General features: G+C 47.3%; 1 protein-coding gene across 2 annotated transcripts in view; it reads left to right on the top strand.

The window, feature by feature from the left end:
- The window catches only part of LOC110514354 (DNA-binding protein SATB2), a 57,380-nt gene extending 42,917 nt beyond the window's left edge, over nt 1–14,463 (top strand). The window contains exons 10-11 of one of the 2 annotated variants that reach the window (XM_036951765.1): nt 3,994–4,188; nt 12,576–14,463. In XM_036951765.1, the coding sequence (XP_036807660.1) occupies nt 3,994–4,188; nt 12,576–13,250 (870 nt within the window). In that variant the 3' untranslated portion in view covers nt 13,251–14,463. The remainder of the gene's footprint in view (nt 1–3,993; nt 4,189–12,575) is intronic. The other variant, XM_036951764.1, reaches the window with a different exon arrangement.
- The last annotated feature ends 1,263 nt before the right edge of the window (nt 14,464–15,726 follow it).

Here is a 15,726-nt window from a genome sequence, read left to right as displayed (position 1 = left end):
GTCCACACACATACAGTATACCAGGGGTCACCAACAAGAGCCAGGTCAGTCTACCCACATACAGTATACCAGGGGTCACCAACAAGAGCCAGGTCAGTCCACACACATACAGTATACCAGGGATCACCAACAAGAGCCAGGTCAGTCCACACACATACAGTATACCAGGGGTCACCAACAAGAGCTAGGTCAGTCCACACACATACAGTATACCAGGGGTCACCAACAAGAGCCAGGTCAGTCTACCCACATACAGTATACCAGGGGTCACCAACAAGAGCCAGGTCAGTCCACACACATACAGTATACTGTATATAAGTATATCATAACAATACCGTACTCTAGTGAGAGGAGCTTAGTGGTTTTTGTTTGAAGCTACCTAGCTAAAGGTGAAATGCTGACATCCTGTGATCAGGATGCTTAGTAAAATGTGTAAATATCTGTAAACAACCGTAACACACACACACTCATGTGCATGCCTACACATGCATGTAATGCACACAATCTCCCACACAATGGAGAATGTTATTTCTCCAGGGTTGATGAACTGTGGTGGATTTGATGGGAGGTAAGATCACATATCGGGGTATGTGGGCGGGGATGTCAAGCATGCGCTGGTTGTTTGGTACCACAGGCTGTGGTATCTGACTGTCAGGACCCGTGGCGTACCATCATGTCTCCGTGTGCAGATCAACAATGTGGGCGTCCAGGGTCGGGTAGAGATAAAAGAAACGTCTGTCACGCCAAAGGATCTGGCTTACGTGTGTGTGTTTGTGTGTGTGTGTGTGTGTGTGTGTGTCTATGAGCATGTGTGTGCTGGGTTACACTGTGGGACATCATCAAAGATACTCCAAATGCCTACCCTCCTGAGTCCTCCACATCTGTTTCTGTTAGAGGGACAGAGCATGCGGGATTTGGTGGCACATGAAGGAGCCACTGGAGATAGCCATCTAGGAGAGGGAGTCACTGGAGATAGCCATCTAGGAGAGGGAGCCACTGGAGATAGCCATCTAGGAGAGGGAGCCACTGGAGATAGCCATCTAGGAGAGGGAGCCACTGGAGATAACCATCTAGGAGAGGGAGCCACCGGAGATAGCCATCTAGGAGAGGGAGTCACTGGAGATAGCCATCTAGGAGAGGGAGCCACTGGAGATAGCCATCTAGGAGAGGGAGCCACTGGAGATAGCCATCTAGGAGAGGGAGCCACTGGAGATAGCCATCTAGGAGAGGGAGCCACTGGAGATAGCCATCTAGGAGAGGGGGTCACTGGAGATAGCCATCTAGGAGAGGGAGCCATCTAGGAGAGGGAGCCACTGGAGATAGCCATCTAGGAGAGGGAGCCACTGGAGATAGCCATCTAGGAGAGGGAGCCACTGGAGATAGCCATCTAGGAGAGGGAGCCACTGGAGATAGCCATCTAGGAGAGGGAGCCACTGGAGATAGCCATCTAGGAGAGGGAGTCACTGGAGATAGCCATCTAGGAGAGGGAGCCACTGGAGATAGCCATCTAGGAGAGGGAGTCACTGGAGATAGCCATCTAGGAGAGGGAGCCACTGGAGATAGCCATCTAGGAGAGGTAGTCACTGGAGATAGCCATCTAGGAGAGGGAGCCACTGGAGACTACCTCTGAGGGTTTAGAGCTTGAGGTAGTCACCTCATACAAGTACTTGGTAGTATGGCTAGACGGTACACTCTCCTTCTCTCAGCAAATATCAAAGCTGCAGGCTAAAGTTAAATCTAGACTTGGTTTCCTCTATCGTAATCGCTCCTCTTTCACCCCAGCTGCCAAACTAACCCTGATTCAGATGACCATCCTAACCATGCTAGATTACGGAGACAGACTTTATAGATGTTCTTTATCAATCGGCCATCAGATTTGCCACCAATGCTCCTTATAGGACACATCACTGCACTCTACACTCCTCTATAAACTGGTCAACTCTGTATACCCATCGCAAGACCCACTGGTTGATGCTTATTTATAAAACCCTCTTAGGCCTCACTCCCACCTATCTGAGATATCTACTGCAGCCCTCATCCTCCACATACAACACCCGTTCTGCCAGTCACGTTCTGTTAAAGGTCCCCAAAGCACACACATCCCTGGGTCGCTACTCTTTTCAGTTTGCTGCAGCTAGCGACTGGAACGAGCTGCAACATACACTCAAACTGGACAGTTTTATCTCCATCTCTTCATTCAAAGACTCCTATTATGGACACTCTTACTGACAGTTGTGGCTGCTTTGCGTGATGTATTGTTGTCTCTATCTTCTTGCCCTCTGTGCTGTTGTCTGTGCCTAATAATGTTTTATACCATGTTTTGTGCTGCTACCATGTTGTTTTGCTACCATGTTGTGTTGCTACCATGCTGTGCAGCTGCCATGTTGTGTTGCTACCATGTTGTTGTCATGTGGTGTTGCTACCATGCTGTGTTGTCATGTGTTGCTGCCTTGCTATGCTGTTGTCTTAGATCTCTCTTTATATAGTGTTGTCTCTCTTGTCGTGATGTGTGTTTTGTCCTATATTTATTTATGTCTATTTTTAATTTTTAATCCCAGCCCCTGTCCCCAAAGGAGGTAATTTGCCTTTCTTACGGCTGTAAGAATTTGTTCTTAACTGACTTGCCTAGTTAAATAAAGGTTAAATAAAGGTTAAATAAAAATATGAAAAAGATAGCCATCTAGGAGCCACTGGAAATGGCCATCTAGGAGAGGGGTGGCTTGGGATATGTTATGATGTCTGTGTACAGCTCATCAGAATCCTCTCGGTTTGGGTTAGTGTCAGAGACAGATGGTGATTCATCTTTGGTTCGCTGTCTTTGTATGACTGGTATTTGACAAGAGAGAATGGTTTGACCTGTGAAGTCTTTTGGTCTGAGGGTTGTACAGAGGGATCACATGATCACGGCTGGACTGAGGGTTGTACAGAGGGATCACATGATCACGGCTGGACTGAGGGTTGTACAGAGAGATCACATGATCACGGCTGGACTGAGGGTTGTACAGAGAGATCACATGATCACGGCTGGACTGAGGGTTGTACAGAGAGATCACATGATCACGGCTGGACTGAGGGTTGTACAGAGAGATCACATGATAACGGCTGGTCTGAGGGTTGTACAGAGAGATCACATGATCACGGCTGGTCTGAGGGTTGTACAGAGAGATCACATGATCACGGCTGGTCTGAGGGTTGTACAGAGAGATCACATGATCACGGCTGGTCTGAGGGTTGTACAGAGAGATCACATGATCACGGCTGGTCTGAGGGTTGTACAGAGAGATTACATGATCACGGCTGGTCTGAGGGTTGTACAGAGAGATCACATGATCACGGCTGGTCTGAGGGTTGTACAGAGAGATCACATGATCACGGCTGGTCTGAGGGTTGTACAGAGAGATCACATGATTAAGGCGTGAGGATTCTTGAGGAAGACATAAATAGACTGCTGTTGTTCTGGGTGGTTTTAGATTGGACTATCTAAGAAGTGGATTATAGAATAGAAAAAAATAGGTTGTGTGTGTGTGTTTTTTCACACACGTTAGTGTGGTGTGTGTAAACACGTGTGAGATACAGGCTTGTGTGTCTCTGTGTGTGCACCACTGCTGGTCAGGGGGTAGGGTCTCCTACAGTCCTGGCTCTGTGAGGGGTCATGGCTCAGTGACCCCTTCTGGCAATGGCCCTCTCCGGAGAGACGGCTGGAGGGAGGGAGAGAAGGAGCCCTGATCAGGTTATGAACACTGGGTGCTGGAGGAGGCTGTGTACAAACAACAGCTGGTGTTAGTGCCTGGGCCAGTCTAGCAGAGATAATCACATCTCTCTCTCAGCACCACATCACTTTCATCTGGAACTTGTCTTTTGCTTGTTTTCCCCCAACCTGTTCTTTCATGTCTCTACCCCTCTCCATCCCCTTGTCCTGTCTCTCTTTCTCCATTTCCTCTCTCACTCTAGTGCTGTATGTTAAATGACCCGTCATCCCTCCCTCTCTGTCAGGGCTGGCTGTGTGAGCTGCTGCGTTGGAAGGAGAACCCCAGCCCAGACAACCGGACTCTGTGGGAGAACCTGTGTACCATTAGAAGGTTCCTGACCCTGTCCCAGGCTGAGAGGGACATGGTGTATGAAGAGGAGTCCAAGCACCACTACAGTGAGAGGCTTCACACTGTCCTCCACATGTCTCCAGAAACACAGGTGAGACTCCACTGTCCTCCACATGTCTCCATCACCCCAGGTGAGACCACTGTCCTCCACATGTCTCCAGAAACCCCGGTGAGACTCCACTGTCCTCCACATGTCTCCAGAAACACAGGTGAGACCACTGTCCTCCACATGTCTCCAGAAACCCAGGTGAGACTCCACTGTCCTCCACATGTCTCCAGAAACCCAGGTGAGACTCCACTGTCCTCCACATGTCTCCAGAAACCCAGGTGAGACTCCGCTGTCCTCCACATGTCTCCAGAAACCCCGGTGAGAGACTCCACTGTCCTCCACATGTCTCCAGAAACACAGGTGAGAGACTCCACTGTCCTCCACATGTCTCCAGAAACCCAGGTGAGACTCCGCTGTCCTCCACATGTCTCCAGAATCACAGGTGAGAGACTCCACTGTCCTCCACATGTCTCCAGAAACCCAGGTGAGACTCCACTGTCCTCCACATGTCTCCAGAAACCCAGGTGAGACTCCACTGTCCTCCACATGTCTCCAGAAACCCAGATGAGACTCCACTGTCCTCCACATGTCTCCAGAAACACAGGTGAGAGACTCCACTGTCCTCCACATGTCTCCAGAAACACAGGTGAGAGGCCCGAGAGGAGAGGTGTCACCCCTGGCAAATACCTCACCGGTATACAGCTTGGAGCCCCCCCCCCCCCCCCCCCCCCCTCCTGAATTACATATTGGACACAATTGCAGCAGAAACTACAAACATAGAGTGTTCCCACAAAAAGCAAAGACACTTCACCTCAGTCCCTCAAAACAATTGTAGACAGATGTGAGGGACTTACAGTTGACCAGAAGTAGAAGTGTATGTTGTGTGCTGTTCAGTTTAACCATAAGCTTGTTGTATGTTAGAAGGACACTTGTCTGGAAGGGCCTGAACCAGTCCATCTTTATATTCTCTCTCTCTTTCTTCTTTTAATAATTAAGCATCTTGGGAAGGATGTTGTGGTCACACCATGAACACATTCCTTCACTGCTCTCCTAGAATGTCTGGGACCAAAGCAGGGACATAAATCTGCTAAAAATACCAGCCTCATCTTCACTGATGGCGCCTAGCGAGGAGAGAGAGAGGGAAGCAGGAAAGGAGAAGGAGAGAGGGGGTGGATGGTAGGAGAAGTGGTAATGTTACCCGTAAGGTAATGGCGAGAGAGAACAAGGGAGAGAGAGCGATAGGCAGAGAGATCAAGATGAGAGTGACAGACAGACAGACAGACAGACAGACAGGCAGACAGACAGACAGACAGACAGACAGACAGACAGACAGACAGACAGACAGACAGACAGACAGACAGACAGACAGACAGACAGACAGACAGACAGACAGACAGACAGACAGACAGACATAGTTAGAGAGTTGATGAATGGATAAGAGAGAGAATGGTGATGTTGATCTCTCTGTAGGCACCATAAAGATCCTATAAAATGGTAGATATCATTCTGTGGTAAACACTGGCAGCTCCAGGCAGACTGGGTGGTCCTGTAGATGTGTCTATCTCAGCATTACATGGGTCTGCTTGCTGCTGCTGCTGTCATTCTGGTTGCTTTGCTCTTATCCCCATGGGTCTCCCTCCCTCTGACCCAGACCCCCACTATGTCTGTACTGTACCCTTCCACACACCCCCGGGCTCCACCACACACCACACATGTGTCCCAGCTGTGCTACACACACACACACACACACACACACACACACACACACACACACACACACACACACACACACACACACACACACACACACACACACACACACACACACACACACACACACAAATTTAAGAACACACACTCTCACTCACAAACATACTGACAATAAATGACTCATAACAGCCCTCTCTGGTGTAGAGTGGAGGTGAAGTCATGCAGAAAGCTGACTTCTAATCATGACATATTAATTAGTATGTTAGCAGGGTCTCAGAGGGCCTGTACCCTGATGAGGACCCTCTCTAACCAGGACAGCTACATTATTCAGGGTCTGTACCCCAATGAGGACCCTCTCTAACCAGGACAGCTACATTATTCAGGGTCTGTACCCCAATGAGGACCCTCTCTAACCAGGACAGCTACATTATTCAGGGTCTGTCTGTACCCCAATGAGGACCCTCTCTAACCAGGACAGCTACATTATTCAGGGTCTGTACCCTAATGAGGACCCTCTCTAAGCAGGACAGCTACATTATTCAGGGTCTGTCTGTACCCTGATGTGGACCCTCTCTAACCAGGACAGCTACATTATTCAGGGTCTGTACCCTAATGAGGACCCTCTCTAACCAGGACAGCTACATTATTCAGGGTCTGTACCCTAATGTGGACCCTCTCTAACCAGGACAGCTACATGATGCAGGGTCTGTCTATACCTGATGAGGACCCTCTCTAACCAGGACAGCTACATTATTCAGGGTCTGTACCCTAATGAGGACCCTCTCTAACCAGGACAGCTACATGATGCAGGGTCTGTCTATACCTGATGAGGACCCTCTCTAACCAGGACAGCTACATTATTCAGGGTCTGTACCCTGATGAGGACCCTCTCTAACCAGGACAGCTACATTATTCAGGGTCTGTACCCTGATGAGGACCCTCTCTAACCAGGACAGCTACATTATTCAGGGTCTGTACCCTAATGAGGACCCTCTCTAACCAGGACAGCTACATGATGCAGGGTCTGTCTATACCTGATGAGGACCCTCTCTAACCAGGACAGCTACATTATTCAGGGTCTGAACCCTAATGTGGACCCTCTCTAACCAGGACAGCTACATGATGCAGGGTCTGTCTATACCTGATGAGGACCCTCTCTAACCAGGACAGATACATTATTCAGGGTCTGTACCCTGATGAGGACCCTCTCTAACCAGGACAGCTACATTATTCAGGGTCTGTACCCTGATGAGGACCCTCTCTAACCAGGACAGCTACATTATTCAGGGTCTGTACCCTGATGAGGACCCTCTCTAACCAGGACAGCTACATTATTCAGGGTCTATACCTGATGAGGACCCTCTCTAACCAGGACAGCTACATTATTCAGGGTCTGTCTATACCTGATGAGGACCCTCTCTAACCAGGACAGCTACATTATTCAGGGTCTGTACCCTAATGAGGACCCTCTCTAACCAGGACAGCTACATGATGCAGGGTCTGTCTATACCTGATGAGGACCCTCTCTAACCAGGACAGCTACATTATTCAGGGTCTGTACCCTGATGAGGACCCTCTCTAACCAGGACAGCTACATTATTCAGGGTCTGTACCCTGATGAGGACCCTCTCTAACCAGGACAGCTACATTATTCAGGGTCTGTACCCTGATGAGGACCCTCTCTAACCAGGACAGCTACATTATTCAGGGTCTGTCTGTACCCTAATGAGGACCCCCTCTAACCAGGACAGCTACATTATTCAGGGTCTGTACCCTGATGTGGACCCTCTCTAACCAGGACAGCTACATTATTCAGGGTCTGTACCCTGATGAGGACCCTCTCTAACCAGGACAGCTACATGATGCAGGGTCTGTCTATACCTGATGTGGACCCTCTCTAACCAGGACAGCTACATTATTCACGGTCTGTACCCTGATGAGGACCCTCTCTAACCAGGACAGCTACATTATTCAGGGTCTGTACCCCGATGAGGACCCTCTCTAACCAGGACAGCTACATTATTCAGGGTCTGTACCCTAATGTGGACCCTCTCTAACCAGGACAGCTACATGATGCAGGGTCTGTCTATACCTGATGAGGACCCTCTCTAACCAGGACAGCTACATTATTCAGGGTCTGTACCCTAATGAGGACCCTCTCTAACCAGGACAGCTACATGATGCAGGGTCTGTCTATACCTGATGAGGACCCTCTCTAACCAGGACAGCTACATTATTCAGGGTCTGTACCCTAATGAGGACCCTCTCTAACCAGGACAGCTACATGATGCAGGGTCTGTACCCTGATGAGGACCCTCTCTAACCAGGACAGCTACATTATTCAGGGTCTGTCTATACCTGATGTGGACCCTCTCTAACCAGGACAGCTACATTATTCAGGGTCTGTCTATACCTGATGTGGACCCTCTCTAACCAGGACAGCTACATTATTCAGGGTCTGTACCCCAATGAGGACCCTCCCTAACCAGGACAGCTACATTATTCAGGGTCTGTCTATACCTGATGAGGACCCTCTCTAACCAGGACAGCTACATTATTCAGGGTCTGTACCCTGATGAGGACCCTCTCTAACCAGGACAGCTACATTATTCAGGGTCTGTCTATACCTGATGAGGACCCTCTCTAACCAGGACAGCTACATTATTCAGGGTCTGTACCCTGATGAGGACCCTCTCTAACCAGGACAGCTACATGATGCAGGGTCTGTACCCTAATGAGGACCCTCTCTAACCAGGACAGCTACATTATTCAGGGTCTGTACCCTGATGAGGACCCTCTCTAACCAGGACAGCTACATTATTCAGGGTCTGTACCCTAATGAGGACCCTCTCTAACCAGGACAGCTACATTATTCAGGGTCTGTACCCTGATGAGGACCCTCTCTAACCAGGACAGCTACATTATTCAGGGTCTGTACCCTGATGAGGACCCTCTCTAACCAGGACAGCTACATTATTCAGGGTCTGTACCCCAATGAGGACCCTCTCTAACCAGGACAGCTACATTATTCAGGGTCTGTACCCCAATGAGGACCCCCTCTAACCAGGACAGCTACATTATTCAGGGTCTGTCTATACCTGATGAGGACCCTCTCTAACCAGGACAGCTACATTATTCAGGGTCTGTACCCTGATGAGGACCCTCTCTAACCAGGACAGCTACATTATTCAGGGTCTGTCTGTACCCTAATGAGGACCCTCTCTAACCAGGACAGCTACATTATTCAGGGTCTGTACCCTGATGAGGACCCTCTCTAACCAGGACAGCTACATTATTCAGGGTCTGTACCCTGATGAGGACCCTCTCTAACCAGGACAGCTACATTATTCAGGGTCTGTACCCTGATGAGGACCCTCTCTAACCAGGACAGCTACATTATTCAGGGTCTGTCTGTACCCTAATGAGGACCCTCTCTAACCAGGACAGCTACATTATTCAGGGTCTGTACCCTGATGAGGACCCTCTCTAACCAGGACAGCTACATTATTCAGGGTCTGTACCCTGATGAGGACCCTCTCTAACCAGGACAGCTACATTATTCAGGGTCTGTACCCTGATGAGGACCCTCTCTAACCAGGACAGCTACATTATTCAGGGTCTGTACCCTGATGAGGACCCTCCCTAACCAGGACAGCTACATTATTCAGGGTCTGTACCCCGATGAGGACCCTCTCTAACCAGGACAGCTACATTATTCAGGGTCTGTACCCCAATGAGGACCCCCTCTAACCAGGACAGCTACATTATTCAGGGTCTGTACCCTGATGAGGACCCTCTCTAACCAGGACAGCTACATTATTCAGGGTCTGTACCCTGATGAGGACCCTCTCTAACCAGGACAGCTACATTATTCAGGGTCTGTACCCTGATGAGGAACCTCTCTAACCAGGACAGCTACATTATTCAGGGTCTGTACCCCAATGAGGACCCCCTCTAACCAGGACAGCTACATTATTCAGGGTCTGTACCCTAATGAGGAACCTCTCTAAGCAGGACAGCTACATTATTCAGGGTCTCTATCATTCTTTCTTCCTCTCCTCACAGATTATTTACTTTTCTTGATGAGACTCATTTCCTCCAGAGTGTTGCATCCATAATGACAACAGAGAAACAGAGGGTTGGATTTAGAGTTAGAATATTTTAGTGATGTTGTGTGTTCTGTTGTTGGGTTGGATTTAGAGTTATGATATTTTAGTGATGTTGTGTGTTCTGTTGTTGGGTTGGATTTAGAGTTATGCTGTTTAGTGATGTTGTGTGTTCTGTTGTTGGTTTGGATTTAGAGTTATGATGTTTTAGTGATGTTGTGTGTTCTGTTGTTGGGTTGGATTTAGAGTTATGATGTTTAGTGATGTTGTGTGTTCTGTTGTTGGGTTGGATTTAGAGTTATGATGTTTAGTGATGTTGTGTGTTCTGATGTTGGGTTGGATTTAGAGTTATGATGTTTTAGTGATGTTGTGTGTTCTGTTGTTGGGTTGGATTTAGAGTTATGATGTTTAGTGATGTTGTGTGTTCTGTTGTTGGGTTGGATTTAGAGTTATGATATTTTAGTGATGTTGTGTGTTCTGTTGTTGGGTTGGATTTAGAGTTATGATGTTTTAGTGATGTTGTGTGTTCTGTTGTTGGGTTGGATTTAGAGTTATGATGTTTAGTGATGTTGTGTGTTCTGTTGTTGGGTTGGATTTAGAGTTATGATGTTTAGTGATGTTGTGTGTTCTGTTGTTGGGTTGGATTTAGAGTTATGCTATTTTAGTGATGTTGTTTGTTCTGTTGTTGGGTTGGATTTAGAGTTATGATGTTTAGTGATGTTGTGTGTTCTGTTGTTGGGTTGGATTTAGAGTTATGATGTTTTAGTGATGTTGTGTGTTCTGTTGTTGGGTTGGATTTAGAGTTATGATGTTTTAGTGATGTTGTTGTTGGGTTGGATTTAGAGTTATGATGTTTTAGTGATGTTGTTGTTGGGTTGGATTTAGAGTTACGATATTTTAGTGATGTTGTGTGTTCTGTTGTTGGGTTGGATTTAGAGTTATGATATTTTAGTGATGTTGTGTGTTCTGTTGTTGGGTTGGATTTAGAGTTATGATGTTTTAGTGATGTTGTGTGTTCTGTTGTTGGGTTGGATTTAGAGTTATGATGTTTTAGTGATGTTGTGTGTTCTGTTGTTGGGTTGGATTTAGAGTTATGATGTTTTAGTGATGTTGTGTGTTCTGTTGTTGGGTTGGATTTAGAGTTATGATGTTTAGTGATGTTGTGTGTTCTGTTGTTGGGTTGGATTTAGAGTTATGATGTTTTAGTGATGTTGTGTGTTCTGTTGTTGGGTTGGATTTAGAGTTATGATGTTTTAGTGATGTTGTGTGTTCTGTTGTTGGGTTGGATTTAGAGTTATGGAAGGACTGACTGGATTGATTGTTAAAGGGTTTCCAGGACAGTGGTGGGATGCCTGGGACGTTTCTCTCTCTATCCCACCACCTGTTCCTTACACTAAGTCATCCACTTCCTGTCAGGTTTGTCTCCTTTAAGACATTTTAGTCATCCACTTCCAGTCAGTCTCCTTTAAAGGGGCAATCTGCAGTTGCTACATCCATTCTTGGAATCATAAATGAATGATATGTACCCATTGATTCTTGAAGAATATAACTTAGAAATGCCTCATGAGCTCAGCTCAATAGTCGTACCCCATCAGAACCCATAATATAAGCTTATTTTACACCTCAAAACATGGTTAAAACTATCATTTTGATATCATGGATGGTCAGTCCTTGCATCCATAGCTCTCTCTCTATGAATTTGAGAGTGGTAACATTTCAACAGCGCCGTCCCTCAGCTTGTTACGGAAACTTCAGATTGCCCCTTTGTGACATCAGAAATAGACAAGGAGGCATAAAACAAGGAGCCCACACATTTCCTGAAGACCAAAAGGCCTTCTCTCACCAACCCACCAAAGAGCATTTTGAAATACTCCATGGTCTGGCCTAACCTCAATATTATTTGAAACGTACCATGTTATTATTGAAGGGGGAAAAATAATTACTATTATCTTTATTTAGGTCCTTTCATTTTCCCGGACCACAGATTTATGGGCGCAGCATTCCAGTGTTTGGGCGTTCAGGCACCCCGCCCTTCTAATAGCCCCAGGAGAGGGGAATGTGATGGGCCTGGGACTGGGACCTCTCTGTCTGGTCAATGGGATCTCAGCTCCAGTACCACACGTTCCAACTAACCCCCTAGGATGTTAATGGGCTGACACTAAGAGAGGGGGGAGTCTATCCTATTCCTTAGGGAACCACTCTCTGCTGCTGTTGTTGTTTATGAGCTTCTAGGGAACTCTCTGGTCTATGGGATCTCTGTTATTGTACAACTAACCCCCTAGAAAGTAAATGAAATTAGTTACCTCTAAGGGGGAAGTGTATCCTATGTTTAGGTGAACTTCTTCTACTGTCTCTGTTGTTGTTGTTGAGTTTTTCAGTTTATTATATGAATGTGCATATTGTGTTGTCAGACTTAGTTAGAGAATAGACTGATTATTCCTTAGAGAATAGACTGATTATTACTTAGAGTATAGACTGATTATTACTTAGAATATAGACTGATTATTACTTAGAAAATATACTGATTTTTACTTAGAGTCTGTGGACTGATTTCCTATGTTGACAGTCTGCTCTGATGGGATTCAACATGACACCTCCTCTTTTTCTCCACAGGCACTGCACAGGCAGCCCTTACCTCCAAGGAAGGCCCCATCCCCATCTCCCATGCGGGACCCATCCCCTCTCCCCACTCCCACGCCTGGCCCCAGGGGCCACAACTCGGATGGGACTCGAGGCAAGGACAACGGCAGCATGAGTGGCGGGTCCAGAAAGCTGCGGTCGCGGACCCGGATCTCCCTGGAGGCTCTGGCCATCCTGCAGAGCTTCATCGGTGACGTGGGCCTCTACCCTGACCAGGAGGCTATCCACACCCTGTCGGCCCAGCTGGACCTTCCTAAGCACACCCTGGTCAAGTTCTTCCAGAACCAGCGCTACCACATCAAGCACCACAACAGCACCACCCAGATGAGCAGTGCAGGGGCGGGGGAGGAGGGGGACGGCGAGGGGGAGGAGAGGGACGGCGAGGGGGTGGAAGGGACTGAGTACCGCGACGGGGAGCTGCTCTCTGAGTCGGAGGGATCAGATGTCGCCGAGTCCAGCGAGGACGGGCGGGGTGGTTCCGAGGAGACTGACAGAACGGAGGGAAGAGGAGGAGGAGAAAGAGGAGTAGGAGGAATGGAGGGAGAGGAGGAGAAGGACAATGGCAAAGCCTCAGGCCCCCGGCCCACCTCCTTACCCCCCTATACGTGCCCAAAGAGTCCCAATGACTCTGGAGAGCACCATAGATAACCCCCTCGGGCCATGGAGGAGGGAACGACAGACAGACAAGCCCAGGACAGAGGGATGGAGGGATGACGAGACAGATAGAACAGAGGGGAGAACATATGGACGGATGAGAAAAGGATGAGGAAAGGATGAGGAAAGAACGTGTCTGGTACTGAAGACCATGAGGATGGTTTTAAGTAGAGGAGAGTCCTACCACACACACCACAGTGGATGTGGGTACAGGTCAGGACCTATGGAGGTAGACAGGCAGGGATGGTGAAAAGACAACAGAGTACCTCAGAATGAGAGAAGAGATGCACTCTGGGTAATGGAGTCATAGACAATGACAGGCTGCTGTAAGAACATGATTCATTGTTTAGAAAATGAAAATGTTTTCATTTATTAAATGGGCATATCCACAAGGATGATTAAAACCAAGGCCCCAGTTATGAGTTTCATCACAGAGTCTGTCGTCGTATTCTTAGAGCAGCGCCCTGAGATACTGTACAGTACGTGAACAGTTTGTTCTGATTGGTTATCCTATGAACGTTCCCATAATGTCTGGGAAATCCTTGCATTGGCTGTGTGTAATGCATTCACTCTCCCTTACCGTCAACAAATCGTTCCCATTTCACCAACCTAGCAGCACTTAAATCAAAACCATATTTAATGTTCTTGTAATAATCTAAGTTTATTGTCCTCATTATGGCTGTTATTCATATTTTCTATTTGATATCGGTGAAGATGTGTTGCTTTCTGTGTGTGAGATATATTCACAAAGTGTCTCATAGTAGGAGTGCTGATCTCGGATCAGTTTATCCTTTTACATTATAATGAATAAGATTACATGGACAGGGGGGACCTGATCCTAGATCAGCACTCTGAGACGTTTTATGAATACGGGCCATCGTAAAGTTGTTACTGAACTGAGTGTACATCGCCAGATGTCCTGTATGTTGATCAGTGATCTGCTTACCGTTTCCAAAACAAACAGTGACCAATAAATGAACTTCTGAAAACAATTGTTGCTAGGTGAAACCTGATGTTGAATCTCCTTTTTTAAACTGGCTACAATCAGCATCTGAATGGTTAATGAGTAAGTGTGGGTGAGGGCTAGATTCATGATATTACCCTCTTTGAGGTGAAATTACATTCTCACATATTAGATGGAAATTAGTTGCAATCTGAACATAATAAATATAATATTGACTTATCTGTGTTGGTAATTTAAGTTGGCCTTGTTTCCAGTTATTTGACTTATCTGTGTTGGTAATTTAAGTTGGCCTTGTTTCCAGTTATTTGACTGAAATTGTCTTGTTTTATAACTAAGTAGGCTACAAACTGTTCTATTTCAGCAGTTTGTTAAGGTTACCCAAACACAGCAAATGTTGAATATTTGTCTGGTCTTCTTTGTACATGAAAAGGCCAAAATTCTTATACTAAGAACTTGGAAATCAATCAATCCGCCATCATTAACGCAACGGAAAAATGTAATGATTTATTATTGAAATAGCATGGGCAACTGATAAAAACAAAGCCAAGTGGCAAACCATAGGGATGGGGGTGTGGTCAGGGATGGGTGTGGTCAGGGATGAAGGTGTGGTCAGGGGTGAGGGTGGTCAGGGATGGGGGTGTGGTCAGGGGTGAGGGTGTGGTCAGGGGTGAGGGTGGTCAGGGATGGGTGTGGTCAGGGGTGAGGGTGTGGTCAGGGATGGGGGTGTGGTCAGGGGTGAGGGTGTGGTCAGGGATGGGGGTGTGGTCAGGGATGGGTGTGGTCAGGGATGAGGGTGTGGTCAGGGATGGGTGTGTGGTCAGTGATGGGTGTGGTCATGGATGAGGGTGTGGTCAGCGATGGGGGTGTGGTCAGGGGTGGGGGTGTGGTCAGGGATGAGGGTGTGGTCAGGGATGGGGGTGTGGTCAGGGATGGGGGTGTGGTTAGGGATGGGTGTGTGGTCAGGGATGGGGGTGTGGTCAGGGATGGCGGTGTGGTCAGGGATGGCGGTGTGGTCAGGGATGGGGGTGTGGTCAGGGATGGGGGTGTGGTTAGGGATGGGGGTGTGGTCAGGGATGAGGGTGTGAGCAGTGGTGGAAAAAGTACCTAACTGTCATACTTGAGTAAAAGTAAAGATACCTTAATAGAAAATGACAAAAGTAAAAGTCACCCAGTAAAATTCTACTTGAGTAAAAGTCTGAAAGTATTTGGTGAAAAATATACTTAAGTATCAAAGTAAAAGTATAAATAATTTTAAATTCCTTATATTAAGCAAACCAGATGGCAATTTACGGCAAGCCACGGGCACACTCCAACATTTAGACATATTTTACAAACGAAGCAAGTGAGTCTGCCAGGTCAGAGGCAGTAGAGATGACCAGGGATGTTCTCTGTTTATTGAGTCCTCCAGATCAGAGGCAGTAGAGATGACCAGGGATGTTCTCTGTTTAGTGAGTCCTCCAGATAAGAGGCAGTAGAGATGACCAGGGATGTTCTCTGTTTAGTGAG

Source organism: Oncorhynchus mykiss, chromosome 18, assembly GCF_013265735.2.
Source record: "Oncorhynchus mykiss isolate Arlee chromosome 18, USDA_OmykA_1.1, whole genome shotgun sequence".
In the NCBI taxonomy this organism is placed as follows: Eukaryota; Metazoa; Chordata; class Actinopteri; order Salmoniformes; family Salmonidae; genus Oncorhynchus; species Oncorhynchus mykiss.
The sequence above is the reverse complement of the archived record's forward strand: the minus strand, read 5'-3'. Positions and strand labels throughout refer to the sequence as shown.